At 34.2% G+C, this 22,963-nt stretch overlaps 1 protein-coding gene across 1 annotated transcript in view; it reads right to left on the bottom strand.

Moving 5' to 3' along the window:
- WWP1 (WW domain containing E3 ubiquitin protein ligase 1) overlaps nt 1–22,963 on the bottom strand; it is a 112,299-nt gene that overhangs the window by 4,756 nt on the left and 84,580 nt on the right. The window contains exons 17-22 of the mRNA XM_044668297.1: nt 18,071–18,159; nt 15,975–16,134; nt 7,557–7,690; nt 7,336–7,476; nt 5,247–5,367; nt 1,975–2,079 (exon numbers count right to left, since the gene is read on the bottom strand). Coding sequence (XP_044524232.1) covers nt 1,975–2,079; nt 5,247–5,367; nt 7,336–7,476; nt 7,557–7,690; nt 15,975–16,134; nt 18,071–18,159 — 750 coding nt within the window. The remainder of the gene's footprint in view (nt 1–1,974; nt 2,080–5,246; nt 5,368–7,335; nt 7,477–7,556; nt 7,691–15,974; nt 16,135–18,070; nt 18,160–22,963) is intronic.

Genomic DNA, 22,963 nt, shown 5'->3' with positions numbered 1-22,963 from the left:
AAACTGGGCCCACTTTACTCTCCATTTGCACATGAAGGTACATTCAACTAATAAACCAGCTCAATGGGTTGTCCACTTTTGTGCATATTACAACTGAGTCAACTGGCACTCCATCCATTTGTAGTCTTTCCTGTGTGGTTAGTTAGGGGCAGCTAGATAATGCAGTAGATAGAGTAGTGGGCCTGGAGTCAGGAAGATCTGAGTTTCAGATCTGACCTCAGATACTTACTAGCTATGTGACCATGGGCAAGTGACTTAACCACTATTTGCTTTCGTTCTTCATCTATAAAAAGGGGACACACAAGAGAAGGAAATCTCAAATAACTCCCAGTATCTTTGCCAAGAAAACCCTGTCAGCAACTCCACAGGGTCACAAAGAATCAGACCTGATTTAATGACAGAAGCACAATTTGGTCTGTTAAGCCAAACTCCTTTTTATGACTATGGGTCTCATTTAAGAGGTTCACCAATGTTCTGGGGGCCTGATACAATCAGCACACTATCATGTGCTAAAAAGAACTTCCCATCTATGGGAATCTACTTCCATTTATACTTTATGCTAGACTTCCTTTATGGTAGTAGAAAGCAACTCTAGTAGACATGCATTTCTTTGTTTTATGTCTCATTTAATATCAATAATGAGATCATCAATGACCAAAGGTCTTCTGTTAAACTTTCCAATCCACAAACATTCATTAAGTGTTCCTATATGTGCCAGTCATTGTGTAAAAAGTACTGGGATACAAAGAGAGGCAAAAGGAAGTCCCGGCCCTCAAGGAGCTTACACTCTATAGGGAAAGACAATATGAAAACAAATATATACAAAGTATTAACAAAGGAAAAGCTCTAGATTTAAGAGGCACTGGGAAAGGCTTCTTGTAGAAGATAGGAAGGAAGAAGCCAGCAGGGGAAAGGCAGCGGGCAGAGTGGAAGGAGAGCACACCAGGCCTGCAGGCAGAGGGAACTAGTCAGAGAAACTACCCAGAGCCAACAGATGGAGTGTCTTGCTTATGGAGAGGCCCCGGTGTGGAAACTGAGCTGGACATAGCAGCAGCACGGCATAAGAAGACTGGAAAGCTAGGAGGAGGCCACGTAACAAAGAGCACTGAATGTCAAACAGAACATTTTGCATCTGATCCTGAAGGAGATGGGAAGGCCACTGGAATTTACTGAGAAAGGGAATAACACAGTTGAACCTGTGGTTTAGAAAAATCACTTCACTGGTGAATGGAGAATGGAATGGAATGGGGAAGAGACCTGAGACTGGCAGACCTACCAGCAGGTTATTACAATAGTCCAGGTGTGAAGTGATGAGGAGCTGGCCTAGAATGGCAGCCATGGCAGAGCAGAGAAGGGGGCATAACTGGAGATGTTACAGAGGTGAAATGCACAGGCCTTTGTAACAGGTTGGAAGGGGTAGAGGGTGAGAAATGAATCCAGGATGATTCCTATGTTGTAAGCCTGAAAATTATATGATTTTGACTTCTATATGGGCATTATCATTTTGCTCTGTAGAATCAATTGCTTTCTGTAGTCAAAAAACAAATGAAGTGTGATCTTACACTGTTTATATCTCCAATAAATGTCAAGTGGAATTCAGTAGAAGCTTGGAGGTCTTAGTCTGAATTTTACATCTGCTACTTGTGTAAATTTGGACAAATTGGCAGAATGTAAGACCTCTGAAGGCAGAGGTTGTTTCATTTTTGTTTCAGGTTTCCTGGCATTGTGTACATCACAGAGGCTTATCAAACACTTGCTGAGTTTCAGAAAAAGCCAATGAACTTCTTAGGTCTCAGTTTCTTCAAATACATTATGTGAGATTTGGACATCTAATATTACTTTCATCTCTAGATCCCATGCTTCAAAAGTACTTGCTTATTATTTAACAAATAAAAAAAAACAAATACCTAAGCCATGGTTTTTTGACAAAGAATGTATTTTCACATCTGAATTTTAAAATATAAAGGTTAATACCTGCCAGAACCAAATGATCTGCTTGCTATTTCTTGTGTAATGTCGATACACAGTATTTCTCTGCCAGTCTGCTAAATCAACTTCTTGCATGCCACACAGCATCACCTGAGAATCAAGCAAAAGAATTATTGAGTTAAATTATGAGATAACCAAAAATACCCCTGAGCTTTACATTTTGCTAACTGCATGAACCTATTTCATCATCTATAAAATTAAGATAATCCTAGTTGGCTAGATTATTACAGGAATTACTTCCTCTATTTTTATGGATGATAAAACAGACTTTTAAGTTAAATGACTTGCCCATGGTCACAAAGTTCACACCTGAGGCAGGTTCCAAACATACACTTTGAACAATTTCTTATTTATTTGGCATTATTTGGGGAAGAAAACCAGACATGAAAATAGGCAGATCATTTATTCTTTTAAAGCACCAAACTTTTTTCTTTTTATATTTTTAAAATATATTACATATTATTGAACCTTCTTAAACACAAGGTATAGGAAATAATCAAACTGATGATTTGGAGTAATAAGCCCTCTTGTACTATGTAATAAAACACTGCATTAGTTTTTCCTTTTGCCAAGCAATGTGAACACAGGCAATTATATAGGACCAAAATATCCTTGCATGCAAACTAGGGATACTTAAATTTGTCTTATATACATTAAAGGGTAATTATGAAGATTAAATTTGAGTTAATGTATGTGTAAGTGCTTTGAAAACTATGATGCTCTAATGCAAAAGTAAGGTACTATCATCTCTGACAGCAGGCAGTCAGTTATAAAAATTGCAGCCACTTATTCAAGAGATAATATATCTATAGTATAGTACAGTGGTTCCCAAACTTTTTTGGCCTACTGTCCCCTTTCCAGAAAAAATATTACTTATCCCCCAGGAAATTAATTAAAAAAAAATTTTAATAGCAATTAATAGGAAAGATAAATGCACCCGTGGCCATCACTGCTTCCCGGGATCGCTGCAGCACCCACCAGGGGGCGGTAGTGCCCACTTTGGGAATTGCTGGTGTAGTGGAAAAAACCACCTGATTTGGGATTAGAGGTTCTACTATTTACTTTCTATTATATTACTGGCAGATCACTCAAGCCTCAATTTTTTTAGCTAGGAACTGAGGAACACTGTTTTATTTAAGAGTCTAGAGAAGCTCTGCAAAAACAAATACTGCTCATGCATCTGTGAACTGGTCTAACCATTCTGGAAATAAAAATTTGGAAGAATGTCCCAAAAGTTTACAAAAACAACTTATTTGATAACAGAAAAAATGGACTTTTTACTAGCTAAATTTTAATGAATAACTGCTGAATGGGTTTTTTAAGAAAATAAGAGTATGACTAAGTGCAAGCAGAGCTGCATTTCTGTCATTTGCTTCTCCATACCTTTACCTTTGTCAAGTATTCTTTTTAGCTATGACAGGCATTATGTCAAGTGTTGAAATGGAAGGCAAACCCACACCTTAGCAATGATGTATCATAAAGTGTTTAAATCTTGGGTTTTTAAAAAAATGATAGTATATATTCACATTGCTTGGAATTATTAATATTTTGAGTGAGCAAAAAGGCCTTTATCATTAATAACTTTAAATGTTGTCATTTTTGCCCTTTATATCTAAATTTCTATTTTGTATATGTTTTATAATGTACATAGTATATTAATATTAAACAAATTTTTGGCATATAGGCTCATCAAAATCTTTTTACTGGTAGAGATGATGATTTAAACAAAGTTTGGACATTATTGCTCTGGAGGTCTGAGGGGTTGAGTTTTCACAGACTACTTGCCTCTGGGGAACTGTAGTATTTAAAATATAAAGATTTATTCTTTACAAATACTAAAATTTAGAACTTACCTCGCATTTGCTTTTAACAGATTTTATTTTTAAGCTGAACAAAAGATGATTTAAATGTATTGATGACTGACCTCCAAATTAACTTGTTATTTTTAATGCCTAAAAAAATACTTAAAGTCTTGTAGTTCTATAATAATATTAATTACAATGTGAAAATAATTAAATGGGAGAAGAAATCCTCAGATTCAGAAAGAGGAAATAAAGCTATGAGAAGGGAGATCAGAGGATATCTTGAAACTCATGAAATAGTTGAATAAATATATGTTGATTTGGCTCTATCCTAAGAGATTGATTCTTCTCCTAAATCCTGATTCTCCTCCTAGGTGCTAGGAGGGTTTCCTAGGGTTATGACTGATGGTGAGGTGAGGTGATCATTACCCCCAATTAACCAAGTTATCTTGCACAGTGGTTGGGACAACTGGATTCAAAGGTAAAGCCATACAAGCAAGGAAGGAAGGTGGTGGGAATCATCCAAGGGAAAATTCAGACTCTTTCTCTCCACTCCTGATGTTTAAATATAAAAAGAGTAAGGAGAGAGTAAATACAGGGAAAAGTTCAGGAATCTCTAGTTCTTCCACCTCAGAAATTTTGAAAAAGTCAACTGAGAACTCCAACTCTTCCATTTTAAGACTTCAACCATATCTTCCAGAATTTCTGCACTTCCCTGAGCCTCTTCCTCTATGGCTATCTTTTATATAATTTCATTATTTAACTACTCTTTTGTATTTTATATATACAAGCAGACTATGAGCTCCATGAGAGCAAGGATCATCTTAGACCTTTTAATATCTCTACAATGGTTAGCACAGGGATTAAACAAAATAATCAGTACCTTAATCATGGCTAGGTATTTTTTTACTGTCAAATTCCTACATAGAATTATAACTGAACAGATCACTAATTTGGGGAAGCAATTATGATACTAATGCCCACGACTAATTCTCTCAGCAAACTATAGGTTATCAGATAAAATGCTTTTGTACTAGTGTGCTAAAGAATGGTTTTTTAAACTTTTAAATAAAGTTGTATTGTATTTTAAAAAGCAAAAATCATTTTTAGCTAGTGCAGATAGAGCCCTCAGGTGAAATCCCTGCCTTAGATGGTAAGTAAATGGCAGGATTGAAAATTATATTTTATAATGTTATGCTTATAGGCATTCCTCAGGAAGGAAAAAAACCTATAAATTTATCATTTCCTAGACTATTGCCTTATAAGAACCTGACCCTCAAGGGACTTTTAGGTGTCACAGTGGACAGGCCTAGAGGACCTGGGTTCAAATCTGGCCTCAGATACTTCTTAGTTATGTGACCTTGGGAAAGTCACTTAATCCTGCTGTTTGCCTAGCCTTTGCTCTTCTGTCCTAGGACAGAAAGTTAAGGTTTAAAGAAAAGAAAAGAATCTGACCTCTAATTCTTTTTCATCAAAGTACTGAAGCCATTGAAGTGGGACAACTTCATTAAAACCATCAAGGAAAGCTTTGGTCTGGTCTTGTACTCCTCGAGAAAAACGCCATTCTGCCATCAAACTGAAAATAAAGCAAATGTTTTTTAAATAAGCATCTGCATGTTAAGGAAAATGCTTAGAAATCCTGAGATCTTCCATTACCATTTTCATTAATAAAGGCCTTTCTTCTTCCACCTTCAATATTCCAATGAATTATAGAGACTTAGTTTTTAGGATTAATATGCAGGGCTATTAAATGAGCAAATTCACTATAAACAAAATGCTACATAAAATGGATCATCAACACGAGAGCCCAAAATTTGACCTATTTAAAACAGTCGTGGTCCAAAAATGATTGCATGCTCAGAGACCAATCACAAGATTATAAAAATTGCCACATTTCAGAGATTAATGCTATGTATTACAGATATAATTAGGAGATAGCAAAATATCAATCTACTATCTACAGGGTGAACTGAGGCTAAGAAAAACATGAAAAAACTAATCTTGTAGAATCATGTGATCCTCTATTAGAATAATTTTCCAACATGACAAGTAGAAAATTACATGTATTCAAAGGTTTTGTAATAGTTTAAAAAGAAAAAAGTCAAACTGTTCTTTCAATTGCTAAAGTACAGGGCAGCTAGGTGGCACAGTGAAGTACAAGGCAGCGAGTTAGGATACTGGAGTTCAAATCCAGTCTCAGAAATGTAATAGCTCTGTGACCCTGGGCAAGTCCCTTAACTTGGTTTGCTTGTTTCCTCATCTGTGAAATAACCTGGAGAAGGAAATGGCAAACTGCTCCAGTGTCTCTGTTGAGAAAACCCAGATGGAGTGCTGAAGTGATAGATAGGACTGAAATGACTAAATAACTTAGGTGAATAAAATGAAATTTAATTTAGAATCAAAATATTTTATGCTCTTAAAATTTAATATGTCTAAGTATTTCCTTATCAGGAAACTGAATATTTCTATAGATCCTTGCTAGAACATCCTCTCTTCTTTTCCCTATCCAAATCAAACTTTCTCAAGTCTCATCCCTTCTATACTGTTTTCCCCAGTCCAGTACTATTTCTTCCTAGTATGTGTGACTCATTTGGCAATTATTATATAATAATAATTTGGCAGATATTATATGATAGCTAATTCACCTTTTTACCTTTGTACATCTAACCGCCTTGCAGGGAAGGGTAATGTTTTTTGTTGTTGCAATAAGTAGTATTTAAAATATTTTTAAATGCCCATAGCACTCATTATAGTGCTTTTCATGCAGATAGTCATTCCAAAACTATGTGATAATGGAACTCATTAAAACACTGTTATATAGTAGAAAGTGGAAGATACTAAATTTAAAAATTTTCAATAATTTTTATAAATTAAAAAAATTAATGACTTCTCAGGGGATGGATTTTGTCAGTAGTTGGTCTAACTCAGCATTGTCAAAGGTTTTCAAGTTTTTGTGCCCGAACTGCAACTTCAAACTGCCTCTGAGCCTCCTGTATTACCCCAGAAAGCTGAGGGAGGAAGTGCTCGCATTTGGCTGCTGGATAGAAGGGTGGGGCATATAAAAAAAATGTCTTTGGGCATTGGGAAGAGAGAGTACAAAGCAGTCCCCACAGCCCCATGCTGGCTTGGCACGTGTGCCATTACTTTACCAATGCTGGGCTAACTCATTACTACTTTCTTACTAGTGCTCTATAGAAGGATAGTATATATCAACCAGGACTTCAACATTATATTGAAGAGTGTTTATACACACAAAGATATATTAATAAATTAAAATAATAGCAGCATTAAGGATAACCTTGAGGATCAGGAAATATTATGAACTCAGAATGTAGAGATATGGTAAGCAAAAACAATAGACAGTTAACCTTTTAAGTCTCGTTTGAAATCAAATTTTATATAAAGCATTTTGTGACAACATACAAAGAGTTCTAAATGATTTTGTAACAAAACTTTGGGATATTAAAATGTTGCCTTTTTTCTAGATAATTAATTTTAATAAAGGGTTTCACTAGTCTTATTCTATTGAACTATATCATCCTACCCAATATACTCTTCTTTGTTCTCCTCAGTCACCAGGATATTAGAACCTCCCAACTTCAGATCATGTGAAGTCACTTTTCCCAAAATCTCCATATCAACTGAAAAATACATTTCCAGGCCACATTCTTCAATGTTGTTGTCTCTAGATTAAGAATAATATTAATATTAAAAAAAGATGCAAATTTCAAGAAAATGAGTTACTGAAAATAAAAACCAACAAACCTTATCCAGATGAGAGAGTTATAGAATTCGGTATCAATAGATTCCAAATCTTTAATAGTAAGCTTCTTACTTAGCATACGCTTGTAGAATGGCAAAGAAAAACCAGTATCAATAAACTTGCCATGAAACAGTGCCTGCCCAGAAAAATAAAAAGGTTGAAATTTTATGTCATAACTGCTACTTTTTTAGAACACAATAACTGAGAAATTAAGAAACTTTATAACGGGTGAATGACTGAATAATCAATACAACGGAATATTAAAAACTTTACCACAAATGATAGATAAGGATTATAAAGAAACTTGGAGAAAAGATACAAAGTATTATTTAATGAAGAAAAAATCTGGATTCAATCAATTTACAAGCATTTAGTAAATGCTATGCCAGGCAATACACCAGGTATTAGGGATTCAATGACAAACTGAGAAAATGTCTACAGTCAAGGAACTTATAATCTATCATGGAGTAAGAACATGTTCATATATAACTGAATATATAGAAAAGAAAGAAAATAAACACTAGGTGTTAGGGAGGGAAGGCACTAAGGGCAAGTTGATGGCATAAGTGGAAAGTGGTACCTGAGCTATGTCTGGAAGGAAGGAATAGAAGCTCTTAGGGTCAGAGGGGGAAGAGGGATGTGAACAGAGGAGGGCATAAAGTGCCATGTGTATATAGCTGAGAGACAGATTGGCTGGATTTTGTCATGAAAGAAGGGTAATAATGTATAATGTGGCTATAAATACAGCTTAGGGTCAAGTTGTGAGAAGATTTAACCAAACCAGAGGAGTATATACTTGATCCTAAAAGCCAAAGTGAGCCACTGGCATTTAATGAGTAAGGAAGGAATGTGGTTAGATTTGAGTTTAAGGAAAACCACTTTGGTGGTTTATGGACAACAAACTGGAGTGGGAAGCAGAAACTTTAGGAAGAATAATAATGAAGAGTCCACTTGCCATAGTTGAGGCAAAAAGATGATGATGAACTAAGGCCATCGTTGTGTATAAAAGGGCACATCATAAACTGGAATATGTCATGGTATAATAGAACAATGTCTACATGTTTGATTTTCCAAGTAGACCATTTGTGGGTGTAGCAATCCAGGTATACATTAATTGTGATATTATTTTAAGAGTGCTCACAAATAACTCTTGTATTGCTTATGAGTGATTTCTGTAACCTTGAGTTGAATTAAACCTCAACCTTGCCAAATTCCTAGCCCTTCCCTAAGGCTACATACACTCTGGAAGACTGGTCAGTTATCTCAGGCTCCTTATTTTACCAAAAAACAAGTAATTAGTATGTATCAAGACCTTAGGCCATATGGATTCCTGATCTAGATGCATTTGCTCTATCTATTGCTTTAGGTTCCAACAGTTTGTAACTCTTGATGTTTACCTCACATCAGACCACTTGGCTCCCCCCTTCCCCACATGTACGGTTGTAACCCTAATAAAAGTAGCTATATATGACAGTTGAGAAGGAAGCTCTTGACCACCAGAGCTTACTCGCTGTCTATCTATCTTATGCCAAAACTTTCTGTGTCTGTGTGTCTTTATTCTCCCCTTATATTCTCTTTCCATTAGTCCTTAACCCGTAATCCATTTTCACTCAGTCCTTGGTTCCCCTTTCTGAGTGTCCAACCCACTAGGAATCTTTGTGGAGTCGGTGGATGGCTTCAGTGGGTAATGGTGAAAGCCAGCTTCTGTATGCTAAGGAGAGTAGGGGGAGGCCATAAAAATGGAGGAGACTAGGAAACTGGAAGATCAGGTTTTTGAGGTATAAAATCAATGAATATAAATCTACATAATATAAAAAAAAAGGATATTTACTTGTATATAAGGGGAACATATACAATTGCATATAATATATAAAAATGAGACAATGAAATAAGAAAATGTCAAATAATTAACTAAGCTGTTACAGACATAAAAGTAGATATTAATTTCCTAATAGTAATAATAACTAATATTTACATAGCACTTTAAGGTTTATAAAGCGGTATAACAACATTTCAGGTAAACAAATCTCAACAATTGATAATTCAAGATAAAAAAGATGTGTGAACATAGTAACTGAAGTCAAACACTGTGCTAAATAAATCCCTTTCTGCAGGAAGCCATCAAGCCCGTGACATTTGTAAGGAATAAAATTTAGGTATTATAGATATATATTAAAAATATGTGGCCGCCAGGAATCAACAATTTAGGTTGATTCCGTAATTAAATCAGACCCAAGTCAGCATCGGGTTGAAGAGTTTATTTACAATCGGTAGGTAAAAGTAGGAATAAAGAGAAAAGTAGAGGCTAGTCCAGCCTGGACTGAGAGAGAAGAAGGTTATATAAAGCTTAATAATGAAGCTGTAAGCCACAGGGCCCAATAGCCAGATAGGCAGAGTTTAGAATTGGCCCAGCTAGGCCAAGGAAGTCAGCCTAACTTACCCACGTGACAATATAGAGCGTAATCTGTCTGTGGTCTCAGGAGATGCTTCTTCTTCCAGTTCGAGAAGGCAACAGCCCCCACAGGAAGTTCACTAACTTACTTAAAGAGATAGTGTCTTTCATCACTTCCTGTGGTCCACCTCTAATTCAAATAGACAAATGGCAGTTTCTACATTGATTTGGACTGCCCAAAGGGCAGTCCCTTATTCTTGATTTGTTACTTATTGTCACGTGTGGGTAACTCGTCTCCCCTCCCCACTAAGGGAGCTGAGAGTGACATCATTAGCGAAGCCTGGGTTGAGTAGATTTTTGACTATTAATGGGATCGAGCTAATTCTATTTACACACATTTAGCACTGCTCGTCACCAGTTCTGAAAACCCGCACAGCAGGTGTTAGAAGGATGGTTGTTTTACTCAGTTTTCCCTGTGACTCTTTTCTTATTAACATTCCCTTTTACTGAAATTATTGAAATCAGTATCCTTACTCAGCTCCAGGGAAACACAGAAAAACAATACAGGCTAGACCTTCCACAAACCCCTAAGTAAACCCCACATTTATATGTTATAATACAGAAACTTCCACTGAAATTACTTCACAAAAAAATCAGCATATAGTGAGTTAATGTTAAGAATTTTAAAACTCTTAACTCAGATTCCCATACACAGGTGCCTGCAAAAAACAGACCAGAATAATTTCTAAGTTTCCCCCCGCCCCTCCCTGATTTGGTACAGTAAGCTAACATAAAAGAACAATGAATGAAATATGGAGAAATTGTCTCCCATGAAAAAGCCTGTACTTTCTCACCACTATACGTCAAACACATTGTATTGTCTCTAAGAAAAAGATGGATGGTGAGAATGGATTTCCATGCCAATTTTATGTGTGATCTCAAAGCGCATAAAATAAATACAGCCCAAAAGTTGATCAGAGCAATCTTTATGATGCCTGGCTCTGGCTGAAAACCTTCCTTACAAGGGGGGGGGGGGGTGTCCTTCAAATAACAAGACAACTATCATTTCCCCCCTTCACTCCTCAATTTTCTCTTCTTTAGGCTAGGTATTTCTCATTTCTTCAATCAATACTCCTGATAAAATGAGACAAAGCATTTAAAGTACTTTGAAAACCTTAAAAATGCTATTAAAACATCATCTTGCAGCAGCAGAAGCAGCACACCAGAATCTCCTGTTATCTCACCATCTTTCTCAGTTTTAAACGTGCTCCAGTTTGTCCCTGATCCTACTAAAAAGGTATCCAAATTCTCTAGAACTGCTCTGACTGAAGCAGACTATATATCAGGCCTATTGCCCCTTTTCTTATGCATACTATCCCAATAGTGTTAGATTTCTTATTGGCTAGATTACACTACTAGCTAATATATAGAATGCTGTCTTATCAATCCAGATTTGTTACATATGAATTATTGTCTAGTCAGGTTTCTCTTATCTTTTGCAAGTGAAGTTGAGCTTTTGAACCAGTGTAGGATTTTTAATATGTAGTTGTACTAAATTTCACCTTCTTAAATGTGAACTGTCTACCTTACTAACATATTTTTGGATCCAAACTCTGTCATACAACAGGAAAGTTATCCCACCCAGCTTTGTACAATCTACAAATTATATGAATATGAATTATATGAATCATCTATGTCATCACTAATGTCAAAGATGAAAATTTGTACTTGCATATGGCCAGACAAATCTTTAAGGTTGTCTTATTTAAATAAGTTCTGGGGTTCCATTTAGAGGTATTTGGGGCTCATTTGAGCCTTAAGATATGTAGATATATGACAAACTTCCTGTGGATGTTTTGGGGACTTTGGAAACTACATTTCCAATGATTTCCTCTTGTAAAATGGAGGCAGACAGGAAGTGTGATGACGTAAGAGAATGATATAAGATTCCTGGGGTCATTGGAGGCAGGTCTCTTTTTGCTACTGGATCGCGCTCTCAGTGGGACGTAGAAAAGATTAGGTAAGGTACTGAACGTAATGGCTGAGGCAGTAATTTGAAATTTTTACAGGTGCGTGGTTGATTTCATTCTACCAACATGGGCCTAAATAAAATATTATTTATTCTCATAATATCAGCCTTTATAATTTTTAAAAACAAGGTACAACTGCAAAGGTTTTTTTCCATACTGACTGAATCCTTATGAATACTTTTAGGGTTGGATTGCTCAAACATCTTTTAATATAGCATACTACTATATTGCTAAAAAAACCACACATGTTGATTCACATGTTTAAGAACATATAAATACATGATGATTACAATACCTGGCATCTATATGGTACTTCAAGGTTTTTAAAGTACTTTACCAAATATTGTTCTCCTTTGATCTTCACAACAATCTTATAATATAAGTAGGAGAGAAACTAACAATCTCTACTTGACAAGCTTTGTCAAGAAAAGAAGTCAAGGAAAATTAAGGTTGTAGAAATTGAGGTTCAGAAAGTTTAAATGACTTGCTCATGAACATGAAGCTAACAAGAATATGAATGAGATTGAAACCGTAGCCTTTTGACTCCAAATCCAATACTCTAATAACACCAGTCTGCCTTTCCCAAAGTATCAATTCTTTCTACAATAACCATTAACTTTTTTGAATTCCTATAAAAATAGAAGTCTAGCCTATACTTCCTAACATGGTCTCCCTCTAAGTTAATAATACAACCACAAAGAAGGGAGAAGTGAATACTTTCTCTGGAAGATTATATAATCCAATACCTGCATACATTCTGATGACTAGGCTTGTCAATATCAAGCAATTGGGAGAAAATATCTTTTTTAAAAGTCTTATTGAAATTCATTTAAACCTAACTTTACATTTTTTTTTTTCCAATTAAATGTGACAATTGTTTTCTGATAGTTTCTAGTTCAGATTCTCTTCCTCCTATCCCACCCCAACGTGGTATATAATCTAATAGAGGTTATACCAGTGCATTCCTGCAATACATATTTCCATATTCTTCATAATGGCCAAGAAACACATACAATAAAATACTTATGAAGGAAATAATGTGAAAGATGGCATACTTTGATCTGAAATCAGACTCCAACAGTTCATCCTTTGGATGTGGAGAGCATTTTTTATCATGGGTTCTTTGGGGTTATCTTAGAATTTTGTTTTACTGATAACAGTTTAGGTTTTCACAATTGATTAACTTAAAATATTTCTGTTACTATGTACAATGTTCTCCTGGTTGTGCTCACTCCACCTTGCATTAGTTCATATAAGACTTTCTAGGTTTTTCCAAACTCATCCTGTTCATCATTTCTTATGGAGCAATAGTATTCCATTAGAATCATATACCACAGCTTGTTCAACTATTCCCCAATAGATGAACGCCATCTCAGTTTCCAATTTTTTGTTACTACGAAAAGAACTGCTAAAAATACACTGTACAGGGGGCAGCTGGGTAGCTCAGTGGATTGAGAGCCAGGCCTAGAGACAGGAGGTCCTAGGTTCAAAACTGACCTCAGACACTTCCCAGCTGTGTGACCCTGGGCAAGTCACTTAACCCCCATTGCCCACCCTTACCACTCTTCTGCCTTGGAGCCAATACACAGTATTGACTCCAAGACGGAAGGTAAGGGTTTAAAAAAAATAAAAAAAAAATACATTGTACAATTAAGTTCTTTTCCCTTATATCTGCTCTCTTTGGGACACAGAATCAGTAGCAGTATTACTAAGTCAAAAGTATGTATAATTTTACATGGTTTATGTCAATTTATTTTGTATTCTGCAATTTTGCTAATGTTTCTATTAATTTTTTAGTTGATTCTTTGGGATTCTGAATGTATACCATCATACATCATCATACCATCTATAAAGAGTGATAGTTTTGTTTCCCCATTGCCTATTCCATTTCTTTCAGGTTTTTTTTTTCTCTTATTGCCATAGCTAGGTTTTTTTAGTATGATATTAAACAGTAGTGGTGATAATGGGCATCCTTACTTCATCCCTGATCCTACTAGGAAGAGTGCTACTTTATCCCCATTACAGATAGCACTTGCTGATGATTTTAGATAAGTATTCTTTAGCTCCTATCAAAGTTTAGTATTAATTGGGAACCCTTTTGGCATCATTTTTATTTTAATGTAAAAGCTCTTACTTCTGAACCTGTGAATCATACCTCTCTGAGGTGAGGGATGGAGTCCTCCCTACTATGATGAGAGACACTGCACTGCTGTTGTATGGCTATTCTAAGGACTGTATGGTGACTCCTGGTGTCTGGAAGACCCACTTCTTGTTCAAACTGAGATTGGAGTCCTCCAAAGGGATGTCCCAAAAAGCATAAACTGGAATTGGAAAGGAACTAGGGCCTTCTTGCTTTGGAATCCCAGACAGAAGAAGTGGCTAAGAGAGTGCTAGTGCGCCATGGTCTAGATGCACAGCTGGCTCGAGGGGAGCTGGTAAGGAGAGTATCAGTACAGGTGATCTGGCTTAGGGCTGGCTAAGGAAATGGCTGACAACACACCTGGTGCTTTTTATTTCTCTAGCCTGTTTTTTATTATTTAATAAATAATGATAAATTAAGATGTAGCTACCAGAAAATTTTCATCATAATATTCTTTTTATTCAATGTTTTCTAATTTTTTTTTTTAAACCCTTACCTTCCGTCTTGGAGTCAATACTGTGTATTGGCTCCAAGGCAGAAGAGTGGTAAGGGAAGGCAATGGGGGTCAAGTGACTTGCCCAGGGTCACACAGCTGGGAAGTGTCTGAGGCCAGATTTGAACCTAGGACCTCCCGTCTCTAGACCTGGCTCTCAATCCTCTGAGCTACCCAGCTGCCCCCTGTTTTCTAATGTTTTTAAAAGGAATGGGTGTTGTATTTTGTCAAGGAACTTTTTCTGCATCTATTAAGATAATCATATGGTTTCTGTTGGTTTTATTATAGATATGGTCAATTATGCTGATAATTTTCTTAATATTGAACCATTTCTACATTCTTGGTATAAAACTGACCTAGTCATGGTGTTTGATTCTTGTGATATAATGCTGTAATATTGCTAGTATTTTATTTAAATATTAAATATAAAATAAATAAAAATATTCATTAGAGAAATTGCTCTATTGGTTTCTTTCTGTTTTAGCTCTTCCTGGTTTAGGAATCAATACCATACTTATGTCATAAAAGGAATTTTAAAGGATTCTTTCTTCCCCTATTTTTCCAAATAGTTAAAACATTATTTGAATTAAATTGTTTTTTGAATGTTTGGTAGAATTCACTTGTGAATCCATCTGGCCCTGAGGCCTTTTTCTTAGGGAATTCTTTGATGGTTTATTCAATTTCTTTTCATGATGGAGCTATTTAAAGTATTCTTCTCCCTCTTTTGTTAATCTGGGAGATTATATTTTTGTAAATATTCATCTATTTCACTTAAAAATGGTCAAATTTATTTGCAAATAGTTGGGCAAAATAATTCCCAATAATTGCTTTAATTTCTTCTTCATTGGTTGTGATTTTATCTATTTTATTTTTGATACTAGTATTTTGGTTTTTTCTTTCTTTTTTAAAAAATCAAATCACCCAATTGTTTATCTATTTTATTTATTTTTTTTACAAGAACCGATCTTTGCCTTATTTTATTAGCTTAATGGTCTTACTTTCAATTTTATTTATTTCTCCTTTGATTTTTCAGGATTCCAATTTGGTGTTTAATTAGGGATTTAAAATCCTGTTATTTTTTTAGTTGCATGTCTAATTCACTGATCTGCATTTTTTCTATTTTATTGATATAAGCATTTAGAGATCTGAATTTTCCCCTAAGTACAGCTTTGGCCACATCTGATAAATTTTAGCATGTTGTCTGCTTGTCACGCTTTTTTATTTAACTTATGGTTTCTATAATTTGCTTTGATCCATTCATTCTTTGAAATTCATTTTTTTTTTGGTACAAACTTTCCTCCTTGATTACTGAGTCTTATTAATATTCTTGAACAAAATATATTTACCATTAAATTAAAAACTCACCATAGCAATAAAGCGTCCAATGAAACAGAAGTATGAAAGATGATCTGGATTGATTGTTGATGCTGGATTAATCTGAAGGCAGTAATTGCTTTTCCCAGCATACTCAAATAAACAATACATAGGATTCAGCACTTCATGAGAGAGCAAAAAAAACCATTCTCTACAAGAGAGAAAACAAGATCAAACTATTCCATATCTTCAAATACCAAATATACAAGGTACAACTATACAAAATAGTTAATAAGCATGAAATAGAAAACAATTTCCTTTCATACTTCTCAAAACACCAGCTTTATGAGGGAAGCTGGGTGGCTTAGTAGATTGTGAGCCAGGCCTAGAAATAGGAGGTCCTGGTTTCAAATCTGGCCTTAGATACTTCCTAGCTGTGTGACTCTGGGAGAGTCACTTAACCCCCATTGACTAGCTCTTACTGCTCTCTTCTGCTTGAAACCAATACACAATATTCATTCTAAGATGGAAGGTAAGGGTTTTAAAAAAACTAACAAATAAGGGGGCAGCTGGGTGGCTCAGTAGATTGAAAGCCAGGTCTAGAGATGGGAGGTCCTAGGTTTAAATCTGGTCTTAGACACTTCCTAGCTGTGTGACCCTGAGCAAGTCACTTAATTCCCATTGCCTAGCCTTTACCACTCTTCTGCCCTGGAATCAATCATGGCAGAAGGTAAGGGTTTAAAAACAAAAAAATACCAGCTTTATACATCCTTTCAATAGATGCAATATAAATTACAAACTCCTTTACCTAATATGCAAGTTCTTAAGTCTCCAAACTTATCTCTTATTAATCTCTTATATGTATAAGTTTTATAAGAAATCTACTCTGTTTTCCAAACACAACATGCTTATATGCCTACTTCCACATCTTTTGCTCATATATAGTCTGCCAAAATTGGCTTTTTTGAAGAATAGGGTTGAGGATGAAAGGATTCCCAAGGCCCAGCTCACATTCTACCTTCTCTACAAAGAATCTTTGATCAACCATCACAGTCAATTTCTCCTATCGCACATCATTTGTACTAATCCTTTCAAAATTAATATATGAAAACTTTTAGTAACATTTTCTGGTGTACATTTAAGTTTCCCTAGGAGAAAAAAACCCGTAGCTTTTCAATTCTACGCGTTTAGCAGATGCTCTACACCACAAGTATTTGTTGATGATATATGTAATGCTATCGTTACACATGAAGTTTTAACTTAGTAGTAAATAAATCATCAACAAAACTAAAATCATTAACAAGGTAATTAGTAAATGTTCATTTTCATTAACTCACTAACAAAATGATTGTACAGAAAAGCAGTAAATCAAGAGAGTTTGTAAAAGAACTGGAGAAAAAAAATGTTGATAATAAAGCAAGAGTAAGGATTAATCAACTGATATGGATATGGACAGCCTGTGAACTTCACTGGTATCCATATGAAGTGGAAGAAAGGGTTCTTCTGCATGTTGGGCAGAGAATCAGAGGAAGTCTTAGAAGACTGCATTTAATATAACACAGGATATTAAACATGGATGAACTGTGCATTGTTGAAAGAAGTAACCACATTAATAAGTTCACAGGTCTCTCAAAAATATTACAATATCATATGCAATTTTCTATTAAGTACTTGGGAAGATACAGGGGATATAGAAGGAAAAGTAAGATGTACACAAAAATAATTTCAATAAAAATGAATAAATGATGCAAGATAAATGAAAGAATTATTAACAAAATCATCTGGGAGATCATAGTTGTTCACTTTGGGGGAGAGAGTAAAACAGGAAGGCTTCATTAAGCAGGTTAGAATTTCTAGTAATTTCATACCAAATATATAACAAAACCTAAAATATACATATTTGAATTTACAGGATGGATAAATTATAGTATTATACACATTACAAAAGAATTCATTGCAGGGTTCCTTAAGTAACAATTTCTTTCATATTATTGTAATTCAAGTCATTTATGCTTTTAAAAGAATGTATCTATTTCATAAAATAATAAAAAATTAATGAAATAAAAAATGTATCTATTTCATAAAATAAAATAAAGTAAAATATCCTTCGTATGTGAAACAAAGTAATGTTTTCTTTTGTCTATTACCTTGCCAGGCCACCATAATCAAGTCCTTCTTCTCCCCTGAATATTACATACAATCTCCTCCTTAAGTCATAGGGTTTTAGAGCCATGATCTGGTTAAAAAGGAAATTCAGAAACATAAAAAGGCACATTTTTAAACATTCTCTTCATGCAACCAAATTCAGTTTTGATATTTATCTAGGTGAGAGCGGTCAAACATATAGGTAATGCTGCCCCCAACCTATTGCTGCCCAAATAAGACTAAAATATAAGAGATAGTTAAGAAAACAAATAAAATACAATAGAGCACAGATGATTTTAATATGTCCTTTCTAAGTCAATATTTGGGTCACCTTCTTTCTATTTTAGCTTGACTCCACTATTCTAGATGAACAAATCCATATTTTGTAAGCCTTCTTTTACCCAGTGATATTTATAGATGTGCAATTCTGAAATCATATCTGCAACCATTATTAACCAAATAAGCCAAAGATCTCTTTTGTGCCCAGCAAAATCTAATCTAATATTCTAATTTAGAAGTCTTTAAATAGGAAAGTTATATATGAAAACACTGTGCAAACTGAGAGTAACATTTTACATGAATGCTTGTACTTTAAAGAAACAGGAGACATAGCCTGTGTCCTTTAAGGAGTTTTTAGTTTAGGTAAAGAGAATCAGATCCATTTGGAAAAATGAGAAGTATATCATGAAGAACAGTCAAGTATGAATATATATTAATTGAATTTTTTCCTAATATAGACAAGACAATCTTTTTCACTGTGACACATACAAACTATGCTCATTCATCTGCTTACTTTTTTCCATGCTATTTTTCCTTTTGGAAGAATAATACCTATCTTTGTTAAAATCATAATAAAAAAGAATTTTTAAAAAAAATCTAGCAAATACAAACTTTCCACATACAATGAAAAATGTGAAAGGACTGTATAAGAAACAAAACTTTTTTAGGGTTTTCTTTTTCTTTCTTTAAAGTACATATTATTACATTTGGGGCAGCTAGGTAGTGAGGTAGAGTACCAGGCCAGGAGTCAAGGAAACCTGTATTCATATTTGGCCTGAGATATTTCCTAGCGGTGTGACTTTGAGCAAGTCAGTAATCCTGTTTGCCTCAGCTTTCTCATCTGTAAAATGAGCTAAACAAAATAGCAAACCATTATAGTATCTTTGCTGAGAAAACTCCAAAAAGGGGGTTGAGTTGGACACAACTAAAATGATTTAACAAATATTGCATTTAATAATATACTACCCAAAATTGCTCTACCAATCTAAATTCTACTTCAAGGTTCAATTTAAGATACACACAACTACTATGTTAAATTTCCCTCTCAATTCTACATCATAATGATCTTTGCCTTTTAATGAACTTATTAGATTTAATATTCTTATTACAGAAAACTGACTTTTTACTTTGGTCTTTCCTAAATTAACTGTCAGCCTGTAAAAGAGAGGAGATTCTTTCCTCTGGTGACAGCCTTCATTTAAGATCCACACTTCCTTTACTGAGTCTAATTTTAGTAATATGCCACAAGATGTTGCATATATCACAAAAACAAGTGGTAAAATGAATTCCTGGTATAGTTGAATTCTGCTTCCAGATGCTTAATAAAATAGATCTATACTTCTAACTATTTCGTTCTTCTGCCTAACACAGTAATGGGCAACCTTTTGAGCTTGGTGTGTCAAAATTTGCCAAAAAAACGAGCATAACTGGGGAAGTATGTCACTTCGAGAAAAAAACACACACATAATTTTGTGATATTTATAGTTGAAATAACAAAAATGTATAACTGTAATATGTAATTGTATTTAATAAAGCAAAATAGGTAAATTAATATAGGTAGAACTGTCATCTATAGAGACAGAGTGTCTATACTACACTATAGCAAATATTTCATCCTTGGCATGAGGCACCATACTTCTCTGTATGCAGCAGCCACATGTCATAGGTTTGCCATCACTGACCTAGCATTTTGTTGCTTTTCCTTAATCCTAAAGAAACCCAAAATACCTTCTCTGGTGTCTAACAGATTTGCCTTTGGCATTTGGCCTCCTTTCCTATCATCACCATGTTTATATTCTTCCCTCATAACTTTTTCTCATTAGGATCATAGGTCCTGGTACCTTTGGGTCACATCATTTTATAAAAACATACTTTTAAGTACACAGTGTGAAAGGATATGAAAAGAGAATAAACAGTGTTTCCAAAAAAGAGGTACAATATTTTACTGAAGAAAATAAATCCCTGGAATTAGAATTAGCAAAATGGAAGCTAATGAATTCATGAGATATTAATAAGTAATAGAATGAAATCAAAAGACTGAAAATACAGAAGAAAATGCAAATTTCTAATAGGAAAAACAAGTTGAAAATAAAACAAAAGAAAATCTAAGAATCACCGGACTATCTACCTAAAGGTAATGCACACACAAAAAAAGAGCCTAGATATATTTTAAGAAATTATAAAAGAAAACTGACATTGCTCATTGCCTGAAAGAAATCCTAAGATGAAATCCTCAGGAATATTATGGTCAAAATTCAGAACTCCTAGGTTAGGGAGAAAATACCTGCAGCAACCAGAAAGAAAGAAATTCAAACAAAAACTTAAAGAAAAAAATTCGCAACCACTACTAAAAAGCAAAGGAGAGCTTAGAATATGATATTCCTCAAGGAAGAGGGTCTAGGATTACAACTAAGAATAATGTACTTTAGTAAGACTGAGTATAATTGTATAAGTGGAAAATAGATATTTGATGAAATAGAGGACTTTTGCAGATTACTGAGAAAAAGACCAGAGCAGAATAGAAAATGCAACAAAGGACTGAAGAAAAACAAAAAAAGGTAAACATGAGTGAAAAATCTTAAGGGATTAAAATAAGGTTAAACTATCTACATTTTTATATAGGTAGAAGATATATGAAACCCCTCACAACTTTATCACCATCATAGGTTTTAGAGAGAATCTAGTAAAAAAATAGTCTGGGGTATGATTCTGATTGGGTGATCTCAAAAGAAGAGTGGAAGAACAATGAAGAAGCCCTGAGAAAAGAAAAAATGGAGAGGAAAAATTTTCACATATAAATTAGGTATACAAAAGAGGTGGCAGTGGATAGAGGAAGGGAAGTGGGTAGCACTTTAACCTCATATACACAAACAGCTGAGTATAGAAAGACATCCTGCTCTAAAGGAAGTAGGAGAGAAAGGAAAGAGGAGAGATGAGTTAAAGAGACTGATAGGAAGGGTCAGAAACAAAATCATTTACTAAATAGGGAACAAAATAAAAAAGAGAAATAAAAGAGAATGGGATGGAGAGAGAATAAAAAATACAGTTAGCATTCATAACTGTGAATGCGAATGGGATGAACTCACCCACAAAATTGAAGAGGATAGCAGAATGGATAAGAAATCAGAATGTAACAATATGTTTTTTACAAAAAATACACCTGAAACATAAGGATACACACAGAATAAAAGTATGGACTAGAGCCAAATCTATTTTGGTTCAGCTGAAGTGAAACAGGCAAGGACAGCAATTAGGATCACAAATAAAGTAAAAGCATAAATAGAACCTAACTGAAAGGCAGAAATAAGTAATTACATTTCATTAAAAGGTACTAGGCATGAAATAACATCAATTCTGAATATATATAAAAATAGCATCTGAATTCTTAGGGGAAAAGTGAAATGAGTTACAGGAGCAAAAAGCAAAACTGTAACAGGAAAAAAGCACAACCCACTCAAAACCTTGATAATTCTAACTGTAAAATATTAAGGAGCGGAATAGAATTTTAGAAAAGTTAGATATGACAGATCTCTGAAGAATATTAAATGGGAATAAAAAGGAATATTACTACGTTTAATTATTGTGAATAATAGCATAAAAATCTCACAAACAAATGCAGAAAAGCAGAAATATTAAAAGTACCTATTGACTGAAATAAAAATTATATTCTATTAGGGGCTTTTGAAAGACAGATTAAAAATGTATTGAAAACTAAATAATAATCCTAAAGAATTGGTGAATGATAGAACAAAATCATGGAAACAATAATTTCATTAAAGATAATGACAATAATGAAAAAACACATCAAAATATCTAGGATGCAACCAAAGCAGTACTTAGGAGAAAATTTACAGATTTAAAAGAAAAGGTAGATAAATTGGGTGCACATGTAGAAACAAAATAGAAAATCAACAATTTTAAAATAACCAATTTAAAAAAACAAAATATAAACCACACCAAATTATCAGTATCAAACATTTAAAAGATGAATTCACAAATAATGAAGGTAAAATTATAGCAATTAGGAGATACATTATACAAGTATATGCTAACAAACTACAATTTAAATGAAATGGATGAATATTTTTAAAATATAAACTGCCCAGAATAAAAGAACAAGAAATAGAATACTCAATAATACTATTTTAGAAAAATAAATTAAACAAGCCACAAACAAATTCTTTAGGGGAAAAAACCAAAGGACAGGAAGGATTTGCAATGCTACTAAACATTCAAAGAACAAATAATTCTAAAACTACACATTTTATTTGAAAAACTGAAAATAGGCACCTTTTTTTAGGAATCTAACCAAATTTCTTCTATAACATAAATATCATCTTGATACCTAAATTAAGGAGTAAAAGCAAAAAACATACAGTGACCAATTTACCTAGTAAATATTAATGCAAAAACAAAACAAAACAAAAAACCAACAAGGAAATTACACTATAACACAATAATGCAAACAACTAGAATGAATTATACCAGGAATGAAGTGTTAGTTTGATATAAGGAAAACAATAAGCATAACTTACCAAATTAACAATAACAAAATCACATAATTAGCTCAAAGATGGGGAAAAGGCTTTTTACGAAATATAAATAAACCCTTTTCT

The sequence above is a fragment of the Gracilinanus agilis genome, chromosome 1 (assembly GCF_016433145.1).
Source record: "Gracilinanus agilis isolate LMUSP501 chromosome 1, AgileGrace, whole genome shotgun sequence".
Classification (NCBI taxonomy): Eukaryota; Metazoa; Chordata; class Mammalia; order Didelphimorphia; family Didelphidae; genus Gracilinanus; species Gracilinanus agilis.
Note: the sequence above shows the minus strand (reverse complement) of the source record. Positions and strands in the feature narration are given on the sequence as shown.